Source organism: Callorhinus ursinus, unplaced genomic scaffold, assembly GCF_003265705.2.
Source record: "Callorhinus ursinus isolate GAN/ISIS: 27379988/994484 unplaced genomic scaffold, GSC_fseal_2.0 scaffold19, whole genome shotgun sequence".
Lineage (NCBI taxonomy): Eukaryota > Metazoa > Chordata > Mammalia > Carnivora > Otariidae > Callorhinus > Callorhinus ursinus.
In genome coordinates this window covers 12,429,958-12,446,967 of record NW_027397081.1, presented here as the reverse complement: position 1 = coordinate 12,446,967, position 17,010 = coordinate 12,429,958, and the positions used below count along the sequence as shown (strand labels likewise).

General features: G+C 45.0%; 1 protein-coding gene across 8 annotated transcripts in view; it reads left to right on the top strand.

The window, feature by feature from the left end:
* The first annotated feature begins 10,394 nt into the window (after window positions 1-10,394).
* CADM1 (cell adhesion molecule 1) overlaps window positions 10,395-17,010 on the top strand; it is a 321,496-nt gene continuing 314,880 nt past the window's right edge. For all 8 annotated transcript variants that reach the window (XM_025893591.2, XM_025893590.2, XM_073903781.1 and 5 more), the window contains exon 1: window positions 10,395-10,565. In XM_025893591.2, the coding sequence (XP_025749376.1) occupies window positions 10,430-10,565 (136 nt within the window). In that variant the 5' untranslated portion in view covers window positions 10,395-10,429. The remainder of the gene's footprint in view (window positions 10,566-17,010) is intronic.

The following is a 17,010-nucleotide window of genomic DNA, read 5'->3' as shown; positions in this document are numbered from 1 at the left end:
TCTCCACATCCTTGCCAATACTAGTTATTTTTTGTCTTTTTGGTGATAGCCCTTGTGACAGGTGCGAGGTGGTATCTCATTATAGTTTTGATTTGCATTTCCCTGATGATGATGATGTCAAGCATCTTGTCATGTGTCCGCTCACCATCTGGATGTCTTCTCTGGAAAAATGTCTACCCAAGTCCTCTGTCCATTTTTTTAAATTGGGTTGTTTGGGTTTGTTTGGGTTTGTTAAGTCATATAAGCTCTTTATATATTTTGTATATTCACCCCTCATTGGTGTATGATTTGCAAATATCTTCTCCCGTTCACTAGGTTGCCTTTTTATTTTATTGATGGTTTCCAAAATGCATTCCGAATGTACCAAAGAAAAATAGTAATAAAGCATTTGAATGCAGATTTTATCTGTATTATTCCTTTTACCAGTGAAGTAGTTTGACAGTCTGGATCCCCTCAGCAAAAAAATTCAAATAATGTCCCCTTAACCTCTTTTAGGATCAAAATAAGTCTAGTTCAAATTTTTTCTGCCACAAGGGCCTTTGTATGATATGCTTATCGGTGGAGAAAAAAAGGAGAGCTTTTAAACAGAGAAGACGTTTTGCATGGAAGGCAAACTAGCTCATCTCTTGGCACATAGTTAGCATCTCCTACTCCCCCTTCGGCCTTTTAACCTTCGTGAACCAACTTAATAGTCAACAGAATGGGCAACTAACCTTCAGAAAAATTATAATTCCTACAAGAGCAGAGGGTTCAACTAAAACGCAAAGTGTCCATAAATGATGTATTTTATGGGAATGTTAGAGCCCTAAAAAAAAAAAAAATTCTGTAAATACCTCAAATAGAAAGATTGTTTAGTAGTGAGTAGGGAGCTACGGTGATAATCTTCCTCATGTGGCTTCTAAGTTGTTGTCCCCACGTCCCTTCAGGGATTCTGAGCTTTGGGGCCTTTGCAGAAATGCCAGGCAACAAGAGTGCTAAGCTATCCTTAAGGTTGAGGCTTTCCAGGGAGAAGGTGAGTTTTCTTTTTCTTTCTCGTGTTTATTTGCAATGCCTTTCAGAGCAGAGGAGCAATCTTTTGAAAATAATGAGAATATGGAATTGGCCATTGTAACCTGATTCAGCAAACCAGTTCCATTTGGGTGATTTTTTAGCCTGCCTCTGAGAAACAGAAATGGGTAGGTTGGAGTCTCCCCAGGCCCCAGATAATTGAGTTGAGCTACTGTTGTGTGCTCGATGTTTGTGCATTAGCTACAGCCCTCTTGCCCTCTGCAAAACAGATCTCTTTTCTCAATTATTCAAAATAAATAAATCAATGATATAGTTAAAATACAACAAGAAGGAAACACTAGAAATCGCCTCCCCTCTGTTTCCATATGGGAAGCACAGTCTAAACTTCAGTGATTTTAAAGACAGTTTTAGTGAGGGGCGAGAGCCCATCTGTATGGTTCGGCAAATTAATTTTGAACATTTGAAGATAAAAAGGCTGAGTTCCTAGGAACTGGCTTTAAAAGTCACAATCCATAGCAATCCGAGATATTCACTGACTAGGAGCTCTTCTGTTTATTCCAAATACCCCTGTATCATTGGTTTTGAAAGAATATGGTTCTCTGTAAAGTGCTGCCAATTGGGAAAAGAATCAGATAATGAAGAAGTGATAGTACCATGATGACACGCCTTTAGGTCCTCAATAGGAGTCCTTCTAAATCAAAAGACTGTCTTATTAGCGCATTTGATGAAGGAGGGGGGAAAAGAAAGAGGAAGCCTTTTTATTTTTTCTTTTTCATCTTCCTAACAAAACACAGATCGAGTAAAAGTCCCTGGAAGAGCCACAGTGCGAACCCAGAGGGTGGAAGAGGTAATTTTGTAAATTGTAAATCAGAAATTCCATTTGCAGTAGATGTTGAACATATGTAACTTACCAGCATAACGTGGTTACCCTGAATACAAGTGTGATGGATGCCTTGTAAGTTTGAGACGAGGGGACAGAGTAATGTAAATACCAAGTATGATGTTTCTAAGTCCTCTGGAATGTTAGCGTCCTTGAGAGATCCTTTAGGAGCAGAACGTGGATCCATTGGCATTGCCTGGAGACAAAGAGCTGGACAAATGCCGGGGGACCTTCCCTCTTCTGGGCTTGTTTCATGCCCAAACAAGAACAGAATCAGATGAAATGAGTTGGTGGCATCTGATATTAAGATGATCTTGTTACACACAGCACCTCTTTAGGAGACTAATATGCCAGTGGCCTTACCTTGGAACTGGTAACCTTTCCTAAATTCGAATTGACTTCATGAGATTTTCTCCTCCTCTGCATTAGCAAGGAAAATGTACTCCTCAGGTTGGTTCTATGAACTGAGGAGCCAGGTAATTGACTTTGGTAGGAGGACATGAGTGGATAGCACAGCAGAATAAGATCAATCCACAGTCCCATGGAGTAGCTCTCCAAGAAAAGTAGTAGGCTCTAGGGTCCTGATCTTCAATTTCTCTTCCTCATCCTATTGTGGTAAGCTGCAGCTGTATACTTTCCCCACTGGCAATGCTATTTCTGGGCCAAAGCTGACACAGACAAGAGGAACACTTTAGATGAAAGATAAATAACAATTATTAGAAATCATAAGGGCTTTTTTTTGTATAATTGAAGTCATGAACTGTACTAATTGCCTCTGAAACTATATGCTATTTACTGCATTTTATTAACTGCAGTGTAGGAGGGTATGCCTGCTCTGTGTATTGGCGACTTGTGGATATATCGAGATTTTTGCATAAATGTGTTATTCATCATAGACCAAGCCACATAAATAAAATATATAGAAAGATATTAGTACTGTAACGAAAGTCTTAGAGAAATAGCTTAGTAAGTGACAATGCTGTCAACATACATGAAAGACTGAAATTAAGCCTTGCTTTTCTTCAAAACACGATCTTTAAACAAACTGAACTCCAGTTGTTCACAGTATGGGGACAGGTAGAGGAAGATATTCAAAGCACTACGTGGGGTTCCCGCTAGCTGAGAGAAGGGTATCCTTGGAGAGCTGAAACCACTTTTAAAAGAGGGGAAAAAAAATCTACGTAAATCTGCAAAAGAGTAAGATGAGTGTTCCTCTTCTGGAACCCTTTTGACAAATGCCTGCATTTTCAAAGAGTTACATGGGATTTAGGCAGGCATTGACTTTAATGTGAATTGCATTGCTACACGACACGCAGGGCTTTGGAAATTTAGGGTTTGTTGTATGCCGTAAGTCAGACGATGGGTTGACTTAAGTTGAGAGTTCGAAGAATGAATACACCTGAGCCGTTTGGTGCAAAAACACAAGATCTCTAAGTAGCCCACTAGTCAGGCAGAACAACCAGAAAAAGGGAAAGAAACAAAAGTAGAATATCCAATTCAAAAGCCAGAAGAGGAATTTGTGGGTCACTTGAAACCCTACGGACAGACATGAAACCTTGGTCAAGACCTTCATAAGCCCCCAAGGTTGGGCTCTGGAGACCATTCTCCTAAAAATGTACCCTGTTTGTGACTGCAAGATAGCTTTTTCAAGAAAATTTCTATTCAGAGCTTGTCCTGTTTACAACCCATGTTACAAAAAGTTATATTACCATTGTCATCTTTAGCAACACAAGTGATAGGATCTCATATTCATAATATGGCTATTTTATATTTGCAGCCTTATGAAAATCTGTAGATATCAGTATCTGTTTTTATGGATCTTGCTGCAATCCCACTGCTTGGGAAGTTGTCCTGTACTGCTATGGAGTTATCACAAAGCTAGATCTGACAATTATGATATCATATCAGGAAAATATGACTTCTAAAGTGTGGGAAAAACTTTTGCAGCATCATGACCAATCATATGTTAGTTCAAAAATAAAAAACTAAGGTCTATATGTGATAATTAGTTGAGTTGCCTCAGTGGCAACAATCCCTCTATCCAACCCAAGGCTGTCTGTCAGTGGCAATGAAATTGAAGGTCAATTTGAAAAACTTTAACGCTATTTCTTCCCTATTAGAAAATCACTAGCAAATCACATCTTCCTGCCCTACTGGCAAGATAAGCAAAATTAGCACGTCTTTTTCCTTGTTTTGTCAAACTTGAATCAAACTGTTTATGCTCAGTGAAAGGCCAGGCACACATTGGTCCTCAGCATTTTTATCTCCAACGGCAACTCTTCATTGCTTTTATGGAATGTCTTTCTCTGACCTCTTTGCAGCGAGTGACACGGTTGAATCACTTCCCCTTCCTTGTTGAGCTCTCTTTTTCTTCTCTTCCCATCCCCGTGTCACTCCTTTTCAAGCTCCACCAATTTCCTAAATAATTGTTCATCATAGTCATACTTCTAGCTTATTTTTTTTTTAATCTCTTCCTTCACACCCATTTTCAGATATACTACTCGTTCTTAAATGTTTGGGGTCTTCTCCAAAATAACTGGGCTGCTTCTCAGTTTTTCTTATCGTGTGTTCAGGAAGCTACTTTCTCAGATCTAGGGTTTAGGCTAGGCTTAGGGTTAGGGGTCAGGTGTCAGGGGTCAGGTCAGGGGTCGGTTAGGGCAGGTGCCTGGTATTTTTCCAGGCTCATTTTTAAAAAGTCCTTCCCTATATTTCCTCTAGGTGCCCACCTTCCCTCCCCTTGCCCCAAGTCCTTGGCTTCAATTTCTACCTCCATGCTCTTGACTCCCAACTCAGTCACGTTTCTGGGTTCTAGATCAGCATTTTTGATGGTTTACTGCCTAGTTGAATACTTCATGGGCACCTCAAAACCAACTTGTTCCAAAGTGAAATCATCATCTGCTTCCCATTGCCCATCCCCGAAACAACAGTAAAGAAATCAGATGGACCTGTTCCATACCCCAAAACCTGTCTTGGGGGAATGGTACCAGCATCTGCTCAAATGCCGGAAGTACAAATCTAGGATTCATTTTAAGATTTTTCTACCACGATACCATAGAATAATCTTTCTAGTATGTAAACCTGACCATGAGTTTTTACTAGTTTAGTTGGGTCCCATTACCTGTAATCAACAATTAAAACTTCTTAGCACATCAATCAAGGCATTCCCTGGTCCCTGTATATTTTTCCCCAGCTTCTTCTCTTGCCACTTGTCATTTGGTAGCCTGTGATCCAGCCATTCTATTTGTCATTTCCCAAATACCCACCATGTTCTCGTAAGCTTCTGGGCCTCGCAAATGACCTTTCCCCTAGTCACACCTTCCCTCACCCTCAATAGTTTCTCTGTCTGTGCTGCAGAGTCTTGTTCAACTTTCAAGACTCAGTTCATGAACATTCTTCTGTGGGAATTTTTCCCTGATATACAGATAGTCACACCTGCGCCTTGGGGATAGTTAGGTGCCTCCCTTCTCTGCTCACAACAGGGCTGTGTGCACATATTATAAAAGCACTTATCACATGTAATAATTATGGTGTACATCTGTCTTCCCTACTATACTCTGAGTTCCTTGCCAGTAGGTAGTTTCTGGTTTTTTTTTTTTTTTTTTTTTATTAGAGAAAGAGAGAAAAGCATGTGTATGAGCAGGGGGAGGGCCAGAGGGAGAGTGAGGGGGAGAATCCCAAGCAGACTCTGCACTGAGCATGGAAGCTGATGCAGGGCTCAATCCCAGGATCCTGAGATCATGACCTGAGCTGAAATCAAGAGTTGGACGCTTAACTGAATGAGTTGCCTGCTCCAGTAGGTAGTTCTTCATTCATCTTTGTGTTCCCAGGACTTAACAATGACCGTCCCATTGGGGTGCTCTATACATTTTTTCTTTCCTTGAATTCGATTTGGGGGTGACTAGCTGGCTCAGTTGGTAGAGCGTGCAACTCTTGATCTTGGGGTTGTAGTTTCGAGCCCCACATTGGGTGTAGAGATTATTTAAAAATTAAAATAAGATCTTATAAAAAAAGGATATGTATCTGGATCAGCCACACATACCCAAATATATTCTTAGATATCTGATCGTGACAAACTGTGACCTGGTCTCCAAGACAAATTTCCTTTCCATCTGCACGGGTGCTGCTCCTTGACTCAGTTTCTGTGTAGTTTATGTATTGGTACTTCCCCACTTCCCTTTCCTTTGAACTGGTATTCTAGTCTCGATATGCAAAAGTTTACTGTCAACTCTATGATTCCAGAAGAATAAACCTGTGGGTAAAGTGGTTAATTACTCATTTAGGAGTATGGATTTAGCTGGCTTTATATTTCATAAAGATTCATAGACTGATGCCCCCAAAGATGAGCTGCTTAGTCTTAATCTAAGTACAGAGGAGCTACCTGCTAGGTAGACCAAGAGTCTATCCAGTCCAATATTCTAACATACTGCTAGCTTACTTTAATTTATGGAAGACTTTCTATTAAAAGCTGACATTTATTATCATTTTAATATACCCTTTGACAATGGAAGCAGAGGCTTAAGGATTATTTTAGTCTGCTCCGGCTGCTATAACAAAATACCAGAGACTGGGCGGCTTGAATAATGGGCATTTATTTTCTCACGGTTCTGGAGGCTGGAAGTCTGAGGTCAACGTGCCAGGACTGTTAGGTTATGGTGAGAGCCCCCTTCCTGGCGTGCAGGTAGCTGCCTTTTTGCTGTGTGCTCACATGGCCTTTCCTCAGTGTCTGCAATACCAGAGAGAGCTCTGGTATTGATTCCGAGGACATCAGGATGGTATCTATCTACCCCGAACCTCTTCTAGACCTCATTACCTCCTAAAGGCTCTACCTCCAAATATTATCACATTAAGGGGTAGGGCTTTAGCATATCAATTTGGCAGGGGCGGGAGTGGTGGTGGGGAACACAAAAACATTCAGTCCATAAACTGATTAAACCACTTTCCTATGGGTACTCAAAGAATCCAGTAGCAGAGCAAATGCTGACTTTAAACATTGTTTTATTTTCCCTAATAATTTGTCTTTATTGCTTTTTATACATGGATACTCAAATAATTAGTATATTGAAAAGCAAAATGTTACTAGTTCTCATTGATTGTCTCTTAATGTATTTGGCAAAACATGAATCTCTCCTTAATGTTTATTTTTCCTATATGTTTTTCCATATTTCTCAACTGTTTGAGTGAAGGCAAACAATATAGGGTCTCTCTCCCTCTCGCTCTTTAAAGTTTCCCCAGAAGAAAAAGAAAAGGACTAGGCTCTGGCAATTTTATTTTAACACAAGAAGTCCCCAGATTGTAATTCTGATAAGTATTTCGGTTCTTTCTTGAAAAATTAAATTCACAAAACAATTGATTATCAGTTATAAATGGCAAAAACACCATCTGGCTTTCAAAATTGGTTAAATCCATGTAGCAAGGGGAAAAATGTTGGAACTTGTCATTGGTGAGGAGTTCTGGTCCACGAAGCAGAAAATGACGAGCTTTACTATGAGAAAACCAGAGTAGTCATAACTTGTACTTAGCGGCTGTGGGAATTTGATACGTTCTTCACATGTTCCATATGTTAAATCGCTTGGCGAGATCTTCAGTGTGAAAGAGATGGGGGGTGGGCGGCGCAGAAAGGAGCGTGGCTAGTGTAGAGGGTAGCAACAGCTTAATCCTAAATTTTCAGCTCAGGGTCTTTCCATGCAGACCAGGGCTAAAGATGTCCCATGACTGGGGAAGTTGGATGTGCAGTTTCCTGAAGCTTACGACACAGGTGGCAGTTTTTGGGTAGAATTTCTAAAGCTATTTGCATTCCTCTGGTGAGGTAAGTCACACAGCATTAGCATTTCCTACAAAAATGTCCCATATTGTTCTTTGCCAATTGGAAATTTGAGTAGGTGTTCATTTGATGTGCCAAGAGAAAGAAGGGAGATGAAAACACTCCACATCTTCCAATGTCCCCATACTGTGTTCCTAGTGTGGGAGGCTTGGGGCCTAACTAGGTTCTCTTAGAGATTCAGCCTCATAAGGAATGCTTTTCCTTAGGAGTATAATGCAATCCTGTTATTTAAAAAAATGTTTCTCAGTTGCTGGCATATTTTTGCCTTATGTTAAAAATGGAGCTATCCTATGCTTATTATTCATGCATTATAATGTGATGTTTATTCATTCACTTAACAAATATTTATTGAGGCACAGGATAGCATAGTGGTTAATTGCACAAACCCTGTCTGCACCTTAGAAACTTTGACCTCTGGGCAATTGCTTAATTTTTCTAACTATGTTTAAAAAACATAAAATGGGAAATAATAGTATGTGCCACGGGGATTGTTCCAAGTATTAAATGAGATTATGTATGCAAAATACCTAATAAAAACTCAATAATTGCAAGACTAGTAATAATAATAGCAAATATAAATACTACACTGAGCTAGGGTGCTTGAGTTCCTGGCATATAGGACCTTACTTTATTGTTTACACATCATCATTTTTTAAAAAAGATTTTATTTATTTATTTGTCAGAGAGAGAGAAAGAGCATAAGCAGGTGGAAGGGGCAGAGGGAGAAGCAGGCTCCCCACTGAGCAAGGAGCTTGATGAGGGACTCGACCCCAGGACCCTGGGATCATGACCTGAGCTGAAGGCAGACACTTAACCAGCTGAGCCACCCAGGCATCCCTACACATCACTTTCAACATGCATATAACCTCAAATTTTTTATCCTGATTTTGGCGGACTCTCCACTCTGCCTTTGGTCTGTCCAGGTAGCTGTACTTCCAGAGGTGATAAGACTAGGTAGGACTTTGCAGATTGCACATTTTTCTGGTCACCACGTGGTGATGGTTTCCTGTCTCATGTAGCACTGTGGGTCCGCTGGAACTTTCCTGACTTCTGGAGGACTGCCTGTAGTTCATGCATCAGGGCTTGTAATTACAGAGCAGAATATCCAGGGCTGTGAAGACAGGTCAGTCTTGAAATTAGTTTATGCATAATGGATAATAGGAGGCTGTTTTTAAGTGTAACTCATTTGGTGGGTTGGCAGATCTTGACTTCCTTTTTGATATGTAATATTTATTTATTTATTTATTATTATTATTTTAGTTAGATGAGGACAGAAGGCCAGGCAAGTCATTTGGTGCAGTTCCTCTAGACTACAGCTCAGACTTAGCAATTTACATTCAGTAATCTCTTGGTCATTTAGCCACAGATAATTTGTCATGGTTTGTTTTAGCTGTTGTGATATTGATATTTATTATGCAAATTGTATTTCCTACATCTTATTGTTCTGCATTCTATGAATACTTAAATTATTATAAACCTTTACACTTAATATGGCTCGTCCTTCAATTTGATGCTTGAGCAACAGAGGGTCAGAGCGCATACGATCTTCTAGAGGGGAAGAAAATAAGTAATTAAAAAGCATACAAACAAGAGAGCCGGCTGCCTGGTTGAAAAGAAAGCAGAGGCAATTTCGGAGAGAGAGAAACAGTCCGGAGAAGCAAATCCTTTCAGCCGGGAGAACCTCTCCCAGAGACACGGGAAGCTCAGGGCACCTGTTGGTCCCCAGCCGCCTTAGGAGGGGCTGGGGGCGTAGAGAAGGAGGGAATGGGTTTGAACCCCAAAGGAGGAAGATGGCAGACCCTATCTTCACACACACCCCCCCGCCTCCGCCCACCACCCCGAAGCCTTGACAGAAAAGATTTTTTGTTGGATGTGTGTAATCGTAAATATATATTATTACATACGTCAAATGTATTAAATGCGCATATATATAAAAGGCAGGAAGGAGACCTTCGGCGAGCTGGGGAGCTGGAGCCGACGCTCCCCTATCTACCTTTCCGGAAAATCGACCGCAAAGATACCGACTCGAAAATCCCAGAGCCCGACTTGGGCTCCTTTCTCCCAACTATGCCCAAGTCTACCGCTAGGTTGTTGAGCGGGCTCACCCGCTCCGCCGGACGTGCAAAGCACGCATGCACTTCTCCCAGATTGTTTTGTCAATCCGGGGACCTGCATTCTCACTCTCCACTCCCTAACAGCCCCCGTTTCCCGAAGATCTATTCCTTCGGTGCAAGGTGAGTAACGGAAATTTGCAACGTGTGGTTTCCAGGCCAGATGCACTCGGTGTACCGGGCAGGGGAGCCTCCTCCTAGGGAGATTCTCCAGTCGTCGGTCGGCTATGCGATTGCTATATACATTCTTAATATAGGTGTACGGGAAGCGAGACCCGCCCCCTGGAGCCCGAGCCCCCACAAGCCAGGTGCCCAGGAGAACACTTTTTCCTTGATCCCGGGGAAGCGAAAACGAATTTTAACATAAACATATTTGCATACGCCCCTCCCATTGGCCCCGCCCCTAGGTGGCGCGGGCGCGCCGCCGAACGCCAGCGCCAGGGGGCGGGGTGGGGGAGGGGGCGAGTCCTCCGAGAGCCGGGTTCGGCTAGCGGCGCTGTGATTGGTCGGTCAGGACTCCGCCCCCAGTGCATGTCATTAGCATCTCATTAGTTGGCCGCTCGGGCTCCCGAGGAAGCCACCGCCGCCAGTCTGAGGCAGGTGCCCGACATGGCGAGTGCTGTGCTGCCGAGCGGATCCCAGTGTGCGGCGGCGGTGGCGGCGGTGGCGGCGGCGGCGGCGCCTCCCGGGCTCCGACTCCGGCTTCTGCTGTTGCTCCTCTCCGCCGCGGCACTGATCCCCACAGGTAGGTGTGGGCACCAGCCGGTTGGCCCTCTAAATCTCCTAAGGCACCCCAGTAGCCATAGCCGTGGAAGGGGGAAACGTTTCCATGACAACCTTCCCCCACTTCCTAAATCCGAATCGGAGGGAGTGTGGAGAGGAAACTCAGGGCTGAGATGGAAGGGGCAGAGGGGATCGGTGATCCCCTTCTCCCTTGCCCATCTGGGTGGGAATTGGAGCCCTTAGGGATGACTGCACCCACACCTTTTCTCCCCGGCTTGGCGCGGGGTGCGGAGTGGAGTGAGAATGGGGGGCCCGGGGGCTCGAGAATATGGGAAAAGGGGATGGATGGAAGGCACCCCCCAACCTTCGGGACCCTCCCAAACTCGTTGTTGTCCCGGTAAGTTGCAGGTCCTCCCGTCCCAGGGCTGCTCATTCGCCCCCACCTCTCCAACGGGCCCCCTAAATCTCTATCCCCCAAGCCTCCCCATGGCTGACTAGCAGCCGCCTCCAGCGTGATTGCTCACCGATCCACAGGACATCCCCAGACTTGTCTGGTCGCTGTTCCTGCGCTCCCCTCGCTCTGCCTTTCTCCCCCCCGGCCTCCGAACCGCGCGCCCCTTGTGTCTCCCTCCAGCCCGATCGCCGCCCTCCGCACCCCCCCCCCCCCGCGTCGCTCGGCTGCGGGGTTCCCGGGCTCGGCTCCAGGCAGGGAAAGTTCCTCAGGCCGGGCCCCGGGAGTGGGGGGGGGGGTTTGCTGTCGCCGCCTCTGCGGGAAGGAAACGGGAGCCCGCAGCCCTCTTGCCCCACGGCGTCCTCCGCCGCGAGTGGGGACGCCGGATTTACAGGCTGCTGGTCCTTTTCGGCAGCCCGAGGGTGGTGGAGGGAGCTTCGCGGCCTCTGCGGCCCCGCGGGCACCCTGCGGGCCTCCGGGCGCCTCCTGTGTGCGGAGCTGTCTTGGGAATTTGCCCAGGGGCGGCTCTGCACGCCGGGCGCCTTCCCCGAAGACGCCGAGCACTCGGCAGGAGCACGATGTGTGGCTGCCCGTGTGCCGGGCGCGTTGGCGCGGTCGGGAAAGAAGAGGGCAGTGTTTGCTTTTGCTAACAAAAGGGAGCCGGAGCTCTTCCCCAGCGGAGAGGCTGGTCGTACTGCACCCTGCCTCCCCTTCCCGCCACTGCCGCGCTCCGCGGCGGCCCCGCACCCCCCGGCCGCCCGCTGCCGGCTCCGGGCGGGGAGCGGGACCCGGAGGCACCGGGCCCGCGGGGTGGGGGCGCGGCGGGAGGTGCAGGAGGGGATGCAGCAGGGCTCGGCGCCTGCAGAGCCCCTCCTTGCAGCTTGGGAGCTGCAGGACCCGCGAGCAACAAGTGGCGGAGGACACCGAGAGCTCAGCCCCCACCTGCGGAGCCCCCGGCCGCGGCGGGCGCAGCACTGGGGCCACCGTGCCTTTACCGGGCTCCTCTCCGCTCGGGCTGTGCCTTTTGTTTACACGCTAGAGGACACACAGTTACGTAAACACCGCAGGAGACACGCTGTAGGAAAGGGGGATGTCGGGGGTGCTAGCTTTGGATTTGGGGGATGCCGGGTCGGTTTCTGCTCCCCCCGCCCCACCCGCAAGCAGGCTTGCAAGGGAGCTCGGCTTGGGGAATGTATCAGGGATGTACAGGGGTGGGAATCTGGCAGCAGCTCAGTTCCAGAGCTGAGGATTTTTTTCTTCCATGCCACTGCTTGTCTCCGGATGTTGTTTATGTGTTTTTCCTCTGTGAATTCTTAATTTATGAGTTACGAGATAATTGGGTTCAGCTTATGCCGGTGTGGTTACAACTTCATTTCAGGTGATGTCTCTGACTGGATGGGTTCAATAAAATGTTCCTGAAAGAGATCCCTCATGCTGCTGCATTGTAAAAAGCGCCAGTGTCGGTTAAACGTGAGCGTGAGTAAAGGCTCGGTAACTGGCGCATAATAGAGGCAACAATAGACTTGTATTGGCTGCAAAAAAAAAGGGGGGGGCGGACAGCGCTGGTCGGGGATATTGCCTTTTGACTGAAAATGGGAGCTGTTGCAATGCCGCTGGGCAGCAGAGTAGGATTAGCTGATACCTCCTCTGTCGAGCCTGCTCATTGACGGCACCGGGTAGTAGCAACAGTACTATTATTTTTAACTATCTGGCAGTGAGAAGTTGCCTTCCCAGCGAGGGATGTATGTGGACTCCGAAAGGAGCGGTCTGGAACTCAACCGTGCATGTCAAAGCTGCAAGAAAATTCTGTTGCCAGTTACCATGGAAGCAGCTTCTTGCTCTTGTGTACATCCCTGTTTGTACGCTGGTTATCAGATTGTGTTCAAATTAGAAAGTAATTGGGTTTGATTTGTAGTGAGGGGGTGAAATGACTTTCTTCAAATCTATTTTTCTCTTAGGCATTTTTTGGTGATGGCTTGGGGAAGGGATCTTGGCCTAGCCCCCAGATCCTGGGCACCCAGAGGAGACTTCCAGGCAGGCACTGGGGGACTTTGCTTCCTTCGTCCTCTCCCGTTAAGCTTTCTCCAGAGGCCTCCAGGTGCCACTGTCAGGTTAGAGAAACCTGTTGGTGTTGCCTTCTAACTTCATTAGGCATGTTTCATTTCCCTGCTGGCTGGGATAGCGATCTGGGGCCATCATCCTGGAGGTCCTGATTCCGTCTTCCCCTGTCGCTGAATCTAACCATCCCCTGGAGAAGATCTCCCATCCCTCCTGTGCTGTGGATTAAATGGATGTTAATGAAACGCAGCTGAAATGGGGTTGTGGGAACTCACTCCTCAGTGTAAATCACGCCTGTTACGTGTTAGGTGCATGCATGGTGTTGCTTCTCCTGCCCGCCGGGAACCTGTGGTTGATTGCCCTCCTCTTTTTTAGCATTAGAGAGTTTGGCTGATGGGTGGGGGTTTGTGATGGTGCCGGGAAGCCCAGGGGCTGAGTTTGGCTTGTCTTGGCCTGTTGGGGCTTGTATACCGGGGATAGGGACTTTGCAAAAAGTGCTGGCCTGCTATTGTTTCCTTTCCCTGCATCAAATTGAATAGCCGCAGGAGGGACTTGCACTTGTCTGTGATAGCTTTGATAAAATATCCCTCATTAATGCCACTTTATATTTACAGTGTGTCACTGGAGACGCACAAGGCTTCATTTAGTGACTTGTGTGACGAGACAAGCTTGCATTATTTGCCTGGGACATTTTGGAGGAACAAGAGGCCCATTGAGCAATCTTTTGAAATGAACAAATACGGAAAAAGGGGGGAATAAAAGAGCAGGCAGTTCTCTGGAACAAAGAGCTTTATTCATATGGATGTTGTACATGCTTTATCCAGTTTTCCCCAATGGCCCTCCTGGTAAAGGAGAGTGGGACAGGGAAGGAGCCAACAAGCAGGACACTTTGGCTTCCTCTCCCACTTCCTGACTTCATACTCTCACCGAGTCGGTCCTGGACTCCCCGACTGCTCATCTCGCTCCGCTCCCTCTCAAAGCCCAGAAGGTAACAGGTTCCTGGGTCTAAAAGAGAGATTTTGAAATGCTTTCCCATAGCTCTGAATTTCAGCAGAAGACTGTGCTAGCTACCTGTTGAGACTGATGGTCATTGGAGGACATCCTGGTTGAAGGGAAAGAGCTGTTGCTTTTTTTTTGACGTGTGTTGAGAAGTGGTTGGTAGAGAATGTCAGATCGGTAAGCTGTCTTGCAAACGATAATACTCGTCTTACTATTTATTTTTAAGGAAATGCTGTAACACCTGAAATCCAGACTTTTCATTATCATTAATGGTGCTCTTGGAGTTTTTCATGACTTTTGCCCACACCTGGTACATTTTGGCCTCATACATAAGTGAATTTTTATAATTCCTTGGCCTGCATTGCTGAATGATTTTCAGGCTTTAAAAAATTGATAGTATTTCTGTGAATAGAAACTGTCTCATTCTCTGGGTTTTTGTATGTGACATTTTAATGCCTAATCGGCCACTTAGAATTTACATTTAAAAAATGGGTGTGTGTGTGTGTGCGCGCGCACGCGCATGCTTGTGTGCTTAACAAAAGGCCTATTTTTATGTGGGAGATCTCTTAAATTGGGCCAAACTAATCTATGCTATGATTTGAATGGAAATTTACCAGCATATGAAGAAACTTTATAAGAAATAAATCCTAAGGATTCAAATGCTGTATCTCTTTCTTGGAAAGAATAGTACTGACCATTACGCTGGGCATTTTTAACTGAAAATCCAGCATAGAAAGGAGAAATCACATAGCGACATCTGTTGCAGAATTGAAAATTTGCTGCTTTGAGTTGGGAGCAATTAGTCCCATATAAATACCTAATGGTATCAGTCAGTATGTATGTGCACTCATACAAATATGTATATATACACACACATGTATATACATGTATGTGCACATATACACGAAACTCACCCAATCAGATATTCATATTCACATTGAAACGTATGGAATAGAAAATGTAACATTTTAACAGCAAAGCTCCTTTTTCTTATTACCTGTTGAGGAACTAGAGATTCTTATAATCGTGGAATTTTTGTAGGGGGAAGGATGTTACAGATCATCTGGTGAAATCTCATTATTTTGTAGTGAGGCAGCCCGAGCCCGGAGAGGGAAGGACCCTGCTGACCGTGGAACTGAGGATAAGTCGGCTACATAGCCTGGACGGGGACCAGGTCCCTTGATGTGGAATCAGCAAACCAGTTCTACCTCCCAGCGGGGATGCCCCAGTGAGGGATGTGGATCATGGGCACACCATATCTTGGCTAGGCCTAGTTTATAATGTGAAGACAGCAAGATTAATTGTTGTTCTAGGTAATAAACCCATGGATCAGAGGAGTGACTTCCGAGATAAAAGGACTAGTTCTTAGTAAGGTTGTCTTTGGTGTTGACAAATGATTCTGAAACCTCTGGACTTTATTTGGCAGTCACAACATGAATGTCACCCAAAGCACCTTCATAGGGGAGAGCTCTTGGATTTGTGTCACAGTAATAAGTCAGATGTGTGAAAACTTGGGTCCGGGAGCCCCAGCTTTAGATTTTTCAGCTCTGGATTTGTCTTTTCAAGGATTAATATTAACAGTAGAACTGGTTCCATGTAACTAAGGGAGAAAAGGAAGAATCCTTAAGTCAGGAGCTAGAACAGATCTTGATTTTTCTTACCAGGTAGATGTCCCTTTTCATTTAAGCAGAGAAAAAGCTGAGAATAATTTCTTTTAAAGCAAAAAAAAAAATTTTTTTTTTTGCAAGATGACTTTTTTTTACATTGATCATTTTCTTTATTTGTCCATTTTATTATGGAGGTTTCCAGATATGCAAAAGTAGGAAGAATACCATCATTAACCCTGTGTGCCAGTCACCTAGTTCCGTAAATTACCCACCTGTGGTCAGTCTGTCCTCTGTATGCTGCCTCTGCTTTCCAGATGAGTTTCCACAAATTCAACATAATTTACTTTAGAAAGATTCTCTGTAAGATACAGTTCCCTCCCCCCCCATAATCACAGTATCGTGAACTGAATGTACATTTTCTCAACTGCTAATACAGAACGTTGGCCCTACCCATGCTTGACCGAGGTAGGGTGAAGGCTTATTACAGTGGCGCAAAGCCGAGGCAGAAACTAGAGAAGCCAGAGCGCCGATTACTGCCTGCACTGCCTGCACCCGAGACCTTTTCGTGTGGTTTGGTTTATTTTGAGCAAGGTTTTGTTTGGATCGGATAAGATGAGTTTTATTGTTGTGTAAATATGGTTGTGTAAATATGCCGTAATTGTAGCTAATCCCTCAACTGTGGTGCACTATGGAAAGCACCCATGGCGAGATTGGCCATTTCCAGTTGTTCTCATAATGAATGCTCTCCATCTGAGGACTTCTGTAGGCAAGGCTATTTTAGTTTGATGGCTGTGAGATACCTCATTCATGTATTTATCTCTGAATGCCTCCGTGGTATAAATGCCTTTGCGTTTTGTGAATATATGGCTTAAAAGAAAAAAATGTCTTTTCTCGGCTTGCACTGGCTAAATGTTAATTTCAGCCTGTATTCTGTAACCGAAGTGATCACAGAATGCCTTCTTTGGTGTGGGAAACCCAAACAACAAGCTGTTAAGTATTTGGGCCTTATTTTTGTAGGATGGGGGTTCGGGGTGGTAGGCAGAGAACAAAGGTTACTATTTTTACTTCTCTGTATTTGCCCTGTTGATTTAAAAGAGGAATTTTTAATTTCAGCTAGAAATGCTGGACTGCTTCAGGGTTAATTTCTGAACTTTGGCTTATGAGAAAATAGGTTGGTTCCATTTTCCAAGGTTCATGAAACGTGAAGGGTGTGTGTGTGTGTGTGTGTGTGTGTGTGTGTGTGTGTGTGTGTGTGTTAAGAGGTTCTTTCGCAAATGTATTTAATGTGGACTATAAATCTGAAGCATTTGGTTTTTTGGTTTCCAGCCAAACAAGTAATTACACATGAGATG